The 8311-nt window shown below is 43.0% G+C and overlaps 1 protein-coding gene across 2 annotated transcripts in view; it reads right to left on the reverse strand.

Annotated features, from left to right (window-relative positions):
- Positions 1-7724, reverse strand: part of usp44 (ubiquitin specific peptidase 44) — a 17633-nt gene extending 9909 nt beyond the window's left edge. The window contains exons 1-2 of one of the 2 annotated variants that reach the window (XM_085251003.1): positions 7630-7724; positions 2069-3781 (exon numbers count right to left, since the gene is read on the reverse strand). In XM_085251003.1, the coding sequence (XP_085107129.1) occupies positions 2069-3628 (1560 nt within the window). In that variant the 5' untranslated portion in view covers positions 3629-3781; positions 7630-7724. Of the gene's footprint in view, positions 1-2068; positions 3782-7535 lie in introns of both variants that reach the window. The other variant, XM_085251004.1, reaches the window with a different exon arrangement.
- Between the last annotated feature and the right edge of the window lie 587 nt (positions 7725-8311).

Genomic DNA, 8311 nt, shown 5'->3' on the forward strand with positions numbered 1-8311 from the left:
CCGGGGCTATCTCTGCCCTGCCTGTCGGGCTATTGTAGGAAGGAAAAATATATGTCAATGCTTTTGCATTCTTTCAGAAATGTAGCTGGGTAATTATGTCATTGGGTGAGCCACTGTCAATATGTGACATATTGAAATCGTGTTTGAATTTGCGCTTGTTTTTTTGCTTTCACTTTGCAATCGCGCGAACTGTGTATAGAGAGCGACAGCACTGATCTGTGAGTGATGATAATTTGTGCACCAATTCCTCTGACATCGTCTTATTAATTGTTAGCTTACTATGCAAACATGACAAGTGAAATCTCCCGCAGCTTAAACATGTGAGAGGTTGATCGCGCAGAGAATCGCTGAGCTTATGTGAGTGCGGCAGGATATATATTTCACTACGATGACCTGGATGACTGAGAACCTTCACAGACAGATATATATTTTAGTTCTGCTGAGCCAAATAAGACAGGTCAGGGTGAAGAAGTGACAGCCAAAGAAAAGCTTACCACAAAACGGAGAAGTTATGACAAATCAGACTATAAGGCAAAAAGAAAGTGCAGCTTTATGGTTTCATGGACAAAAGAATTTCTGTGGCTGCAATATGACGAGCTAAAAAACAACACGCACAAGGGTTAGGGTTAAATTTAAAAACTGTACTTTTGTGTTAAAATATATATTTATAATTTTAATAAATGACAAATTAAAAAGGCATGAACATTTTTTTTGTATCGAAAAAATATCGAACCGTGACACCAAAGTATCGAACCGAACCGTGAATTTTGTGTATCGTTGCACCCCTAATATACACATATACATACACACAAATATATATATATATATATATATATATATATATATATATATATATATATATATATATATATATATATATATATATGTATATATATATATATACACACACATATATATATATATACACACACATATATATATATATACACACACATATATATATATACACACACATATATATATATACACACACATATATATATATATATATATATATATATATATATATACCAGCAGCAGCAGGTGTCACCGTGTGTGCTCAGCCTCTACAAGCAGAGACTAATCTCTTGTCCTCAAGCCAACTCTCTCCATTTCCTACATCCTCATCCACCTTTAAGGGGTGCAGCTGTTTAGCATCATGTCGACAAGTCAGAATATTTTCCTATATTCCTTCCCTCCCTTTTATTGAAGGCGAGACAACGAAAAGTTATAAGACACAGATTTAAGACCACCTGGTATAAGCAATAATTAATTAATTACCATTAATTAACTACCTTGATAACTTACATAGGTAGATGGATATCAGCTTAACAGATAAAATTTAAATAGTGTGCTTGGCTCTTCCTTTTATAGCAGTTTTTTAATGTTACCAGAATCTGCAGAAATATAGTAGTTAACAGTTGAAGCTTTTGTCTATAAAATTAATAAATAACTCAAGAAGAATTCCCGGTGCATGGGCCAGGTGGGGGCGCTGTACTATACTGGTGTGTAAACAGTTGATCATTTTTACCTAAATAATTCTAAGTGAGAATTAGTTTAGACATGAATTGAAATCAGACCAAAAATAAATACTCCTTGCTTACAGTTTAACCACCTCTCTTTAGTTTGAACTGTTTATTCTGATTATTATGAATACAGGATGAATCAAAGCCAGTGATGACTGATGAATTCAAATCAATGCAAACACAGTATGAGAGCCAATCTGAGATTTTCATGCCTTTATATGCTCCTCTGAAGGTCACAGCCTCTGATTAGCACAATAGACTTAACGATATGTGGACAAACTGTGCTAACATGTTCAGCCAACCCCAAACACTCATTTTAAACCAGTAAAGACTGTCTTAATAAATAAAAATGTCTATTTAGTAACATTAATTTATACTTTTTGAAAAACTACTAAATAGTCAGTGATTTTCCTTTTGTCCTGGCTGAAACGTCTTTAGTGGAGCTATAGACCAGCACATGTGCACACATCATGAAGCTTGTCAGGTAAGCCGGCTGTATCGGTGAAGAGTGTGTGTGTGTGTGTGTGTGTGTGTGTGTGTACCTGGCTGAGGAGCTGGCCGTGAAAGATGGTGTTGACCACGCTGAGCACCTGCTTGATGAGCCGCTTCTGCGTCTGTGGGACCCCAGCACTGGTTGTGTGCTTGCCCGTGCTCTCCAGCTCATGCTGCACTTTATCCAGCAGCTCGCACAAGAACTCCTGAGCGTCCTGCTGAGCGTAACCCCTGAACGCCGGGATCAGCTGCCACACTGAGTGCAGCATGGCAAAAGGCGATACCAGCGCCCACTTGCCAGACCACATGACCTGGAACAAGGTGTGCAACTCATGGCACAGTGAGATGTGCTTCGAGCTGGGCTCTTTGGGTTGTATCAACTCCATGCTGCGGCCTCGTGACGCCCCGCCGCTCAGCCCCACCCCAGAGCCCGAGCTGGTCTGGAGTCCCTTCCTTTGGATCAAGGGGGGCTGCGATGAGGCCTTCTCCACCAGTTGGCCATGGACGGCAGATGCCAGTAGCTCCAGCGCCTGTGTTAAATCCAGACGCAGGAAGCACTCCCTGAAAACATGCAGGTGACTCAGCACCTGCAGGATGGAGTTCATATAACAAGTGTTTCCCAAATTTCTTAATCCCGTCACTCCAGGAGTGACGGTAGGACGCCGCTTGAAGGGCGAGCCGTCCTGTTTGGTGCCTTGCTTGCGGCAGACAGGGGTTTGGGCAGTATGCAGGGTTGCTGAAGCGGCTTTGGGCTTAGATTTGGTAGTTGAAGAACAGCTGCGTGCTTTGGGGGTTGCTTGGACCTTTTTTTTTTGTCCAGCTTTCTTGGGGGTTACAGTGGCGGGGCTTCGGGTTCGTTGCCTGCGTTTCAGGGATGGGGGCGCTGGAGTTTTCGTCTTGTTGCGTGCCCTGCGAGAAGTCAGCATTGTGGTCGTCAGATCCCCAACTCTCTGGCTTTTCTGACGCAGGCGACGACTCTTCCTGAGAGGAGCGTTCTCCAGCTCCTCCTGTAGCTGCCTCTTGAGAGCTCGCCTCCTCTCCCTGGCCTCCCTTCTTTGCTCCTCCTCCTCCTCCCTCCTCCTCTCTTCCTCTGCTCTCCTTTTTCCACATTCAGTCAGGCCAAACCAAAGGCGAAAGATGCGTCCCATAAGTGCTCTGCGGCGGTGCCAAAGAGCGGTAAACATTCGGTCCTCGTCCCTCAACTGCAACTCACGAACGCCGGATGGCATGAGGACATCCACGCTGGCGCTAGCGGAGCGCAGGGTGCGCCCGCTGCGGGTGGTGACCTCATAACGCTGGCTCTGGATGGCGCTGAGTGTACTGCGAAGCAACTTGAGGTCTCCGGTGGCGTTATCATTCAGAACATAGTCGTCACACAAATAACAAAAAACGTAAAGTTCGTTAACCTCCATCGCCAGTGGGTGGCCCTGCTGCTGGAAGTGCTGCAGAGCATGCTCCTCGATGTAGCGGCCACACGCCACGTGGGCACAGCCGAGGCAGCCCCATATGGACTCGGTGGTGTTGCAGTCAACGCAGTGCCACTTCTGGGGGTTAAGAATGGAGTGGTCTGGGGCCAGCCGCAGCCGCCCCACATGCTTACACCTGTCCATTACACAAGCCTGCCCGCCAAGTTGGCTGTGTCAGTCAAACTGACCTTTTGGCGTGCAAGTCTTTGTTTGTCAGCGCTTCACGCTGGCTTCATATCACCATGGTAACCATGGCGAACTGAGAAGTGAGACCCTCCCAGGGCATGGTGGTGTTGTCTAGAGAGGGAAGAGAAAAGGTTAGGTGAGAACTTTGATAAGTTTACCTGTGTACAGGCCACAGGCGTTCATGTTAGAGCATTATTGTTTAACACCATTATTCCTTCATTTAAAAACACATCCTTTTAGACGGGATTTTTAAACATAATACAGATGAAAAAGAGGCTAACAACAAACAATATACTGTTCATTCTTTTTCAATAAAACTGAATGCGTAACTAGACTGCAGTTTAAAAAAACCCAACAACTTATGACTGATGACTCTGGAGTTTAATAACTTCTATGGTTTAATTGCTAAGTCCCATTTTAGGTTTGTTGACTAGTTGAGCTTTTCCCTTCAACCTGACAGCAACAGCAGGATTACATCGCTCACTATTGGGGGGGGGGAAAAAACAAACTGCTCCAACTGCTTCATGCCTGGACCTTTCATTCCCGTGCACAATTTATGCATCAGAACATCAACATTTTGTCCCCTTTCACCCGATATCGCTATTGTTGTGATTGGATGTATGGTTTTGACACAAAACTACAGACTGCAGTGCGCCCACCACAATGCCGCAAACATCTACGCAAAACAAACACTAAACACTTTTCACTTAAATGTCCCACTACACGCAGACATCTGCTTTTTTCATTTAAGATTAAAACCAGATGAATTACCAACCCCCCCACCCCCCAAAAAAAACAACAACATATATTTTTAAATGTATACCTTCATCCTCTTCTCTTTACAGGAAACACATGAAACCAGAAATTATTATTGCATCTGATTTCCATCGACTGCTTTGTGAGGTTGTATCTACGCAGAGTAAACTGAGGCAAACTGCCAGGTGGCATGCGGACTCAAACATTTCTCAACCTCAACAGGGACCAGTAGTAAAATAACTGGCGAATAAACACAACTCTACGGAAAGAGGGTCGCTTTCACACTGGGGTTGACGAGCTTACTGAGGCTGTAGAAAAAAGCAGTTTAAATCTGTGGGAAATCGGTTAAAGTTCCACATCATAGGCTAGATTTTCTAAAGCCTCAAATCAAAGGACTTAGATAACTTAAAAGGGTCTAATTCCTTCTCAAACCATAGATTCTTATCTTGGTGATTTAAGTGTTCAGAAAATGAAGCAACAAAAAATAACCGTTTCCAAATGTCTCCTCTGCAATACAGTATTGTAAATACTTTTTGACAAATCAATAACCAAGCAGAACAATCAGCTGGTTGCAGATGAACACTAATTCCAACATCTTGCACAGCAACTGACAACAGTAGTTCTTCTTTAGCTCTGTACAGCATAGGGACACAGGAACAAGCTGTCTACCTGCTGCAGAGTCAAGCTAAACTGGTCCCAACTACCAACTGCAGCCCAAAATGGAGGAGTTGAACAATCAACTCCAGCTGCAATGAAGTTGAAACCTGTTGCTCAGCCAAGAGAAGGGAGACACTACAGATAGCTAGTTAGCAGCAGCTGGGCTTTAAGAAAATTTTAACCTGAAAGATGTTAAAATTAGTTTCAGATTGGCACCACCAACTGTTCACAAGACATCCTGGTTCTGCCAGAGGTTTCCTTCTGTTGACTGTTGTGGTTTTCTCCCATAAACTGAAGGGTCTCCATCTTAAATGATAAAGCGCCTTGAGGTGACTGTAGCATAAAGAAACTTGAATTGAAATCGAATTGTTTATATAGCTGAGCAACCAGTATGCTGAGAAGCTCTAGGTTCAGCTAAAAACATACCAATCACTCTTCACAGAACCTCTTCTGGCTTCTTTTCAAATCCCACAGAGCTGCTAAGAATTTGGGGATCCTTGAGTGGGCTGACCCCCCCCCAACTGATGTCAAGGGAACAAGATCATTGAGGGGGGGAAAAAAAGAGGGGGTCTGAGCTTGCAAAGTGGTGCACTATGGGCACACTGTATGGGTACAGGGCAGTGTACTATAGAGCAAGTTCAACATGCCCTTGGGAATGGTTCTGTTATCAGTTTCCACTGTTTTCAGGGCTGGCAGCTGTGGCTCAGAAGATAAAATGGCCACTTACTAATCAGAAGGTCAGTGTATCAATTCCCAGCTACTCTAGTCTATATGTAGACATCTATATGCAACAACAAGACACTAAACCCTGAATTGTTCAAGTACTTGAGTATAAGAGACAGTTTTAGTTTTTATTCTCTCAGCTGCAGCCTTAGTGGTGTTCAACAGTCTGAGAGTAAATACAAAGACAGAATACAAACATAGGCGTAGTTGACATCCAAATTAGATATAAGGTCAACAAGTACAAATGGATGTCCTGTTTTAGCAACATATATTAATGCTTATAGAAAAATAAAATTTTTGTAATTTATTTATCTGCAATCAACTGGGAAACAAAAAAAATACAATAATCTGATCTAATCTGCTATCCACACACACACACACACCTCATTCATATGTAAGGAGATGCATCGGACAGCAACTCAGGGTTAACATTTTGCAGCCAGGGATCAAAACTGCTAATTAGCAGATGACCTGCTCTAACTCCTGAGCCACAGCCACCCAGTCTGTTGGCAGAAGGAATAGTTACGTTTGCAGCATAAGTTAGCATGGAAATATATCCAGGTAGGAAAGTGAACTGCCTCGGTCATTTTTAAAACCCAGGGTTAAGCCTAAAGTTATCAGGATAGGCTTAAATTCCACTTCCATAGTACAGGCCTTAAGACTACTTCTGCAGAGGGTTGTTTCCATGCTAAAAATGTCTGGAGAGGACAGGATAGCGGGAAAATCGGTTCTAACTCTGTTAACGTTTAGTTATAGTTTGGTTAGTCATAAACCACCAATTTAACAAAGCAAAACAAGCATGGCTCAACGCACTCAGTCCCCCTGTTTACCAGTGCAGGAGGGGGCGTGTGTGTTCAATACGTGTTCATCAGATTGCTGCCATGGATGATATAAATACAGCTGCCGGGGCACATATCCTGTCTGGTCTCCAGACATGTTGAAATGCTTTCGCGCCGAGCCTTTGGCTGGCATCGGGACGAGCCACAAACATCCAGAATAACGTGGCACGTCGCTGTCAGAGCCAGAAGCTGGTTAAGCATGATCCACATTAAAGTAATCACCGCGGAGATTTAGCAGCAACCCTCCTGGCTCAGCATTAAGAAATCAGTGGCTTCTAATTGAGCAAATAAAGCGATGACTCTCGGGGGTTGTCCCAGAGTTTCTAATGTCCTGAAGTTTTACCAGCAAGTTAGCGCGCTTTGCTTTGCTTGGTTTGTCCTTGTGGCTGTGCGTGGTTTTACCGACACACAGCCTCACACTAACTCTGAGTAAAACAGCCACAACACAACCAGCCAGAGTAGCATTTCAATAAACTGCACGAGCGCAGCACGCGTTAGTGTTCAGCCCGAGGAGCCCAACTTCACAGAGGGTCTCTCCCAAAAAGCTAAAGTTAGCCAGCTATCACTAGCATGTAATTAATAGCTGTAAAGAGTTGCGATTACAAAATACTGAATTGTGTAAAACTAACTCGAAAGCGCTTTCAAAGTCTCACAAATAAACGTCTCAAATGAATGAAAATAAAATTACAACACACGCGAACACATTTTGTTTGAACTAAGAGTCTAATTTTATTGTATTTATTCAAGATTAGTGAGCCCTAGCTGCCCTTGCCGCTAACGTTAGCCTAGCATGCTAGGTAGTATTAGCTTGACAAGCTAGCGGCGACAATCCTGAAACAAGTTCAGCCGGAGATCGGCTCGCCGGCATCGGACAGGGCTTCAAAACCGACCTGCCAAGTGTGCCTCGGCCAGAATTCACACATCGTCGGGGGCACGGTCACAAACATGTTCAGAATTAGTTGCTACTGAAAGGAAACAGCATACCAAGCCTCTCCTTCACCGCAGTAACTCCTCTGTTTCTGAAATGATCGCCATCTTGTCAGTCACTGTCGCGTGGTGTTGGCTCGAGCGCGTCCGCGAGACGTGACGTTGTTGTTGTTGTTGTTGTTATTGTTATTGTTCTTCATGATGATGATGATGTACGTATATTAAAAGTGAAGCTTTATTGTTGTGAAACTGTGAGGTAAGTTTTAGTATTTTAATACAAATGTGCATATTTAGTTGTTTTAGTTTGATTTGATTTGATTCCTTTTTTCATCAGGGATCATGCACCAAACAGTCATCTAAAAAAAAAGATGCCTTGTGTCAGATTTACAGTACTGTTCAAAAGTCTTGAGCTGCTCAGATCTTTGTATTTTGCCAAGCAGCCAGTAATTTTTAATTTGTTAAAGTGGTCTTGAGGAACAGTTCTCCATGCTCCCTGAAGGCATTTTCTTTGCAAATTGGCTGCTTTTCACTGATTTTCAGTCCATTCCTCGTGCTTGACCATTTTGTTTTTGAATAATTAGCCAAAAACTGGTGTATATCATCATGTTTTACAGGTATTTTACAGCATACACTCATTGCCATACTTGTCTTTTGATCTCCTTTATATATGATGACAATTTGAACCATCCACAGATCCACCTGTTGCCACTGATTTTCAATCCAGTTTTCTGCAATTAGT

The sequence above is a fragment of the Mchenga conophoros genome, linkage group LG17 (genome assembly GCF_057382185.1).
Source record: "Mchenga conophoros isolate Kocher_MC1m ecotype Shallow Benthic linkage group LG17, M_conophoros_male_GT1.1, whole genome shotgun sequence".
In the NCBI taxonomy this organism is placed as follows: domain Eukaryota; kingdom Metazoa; phylum Chordata; class Actinopteri; order Cichliformes; family Cichlidae; genus Mchenga; species Mchenga conophoros.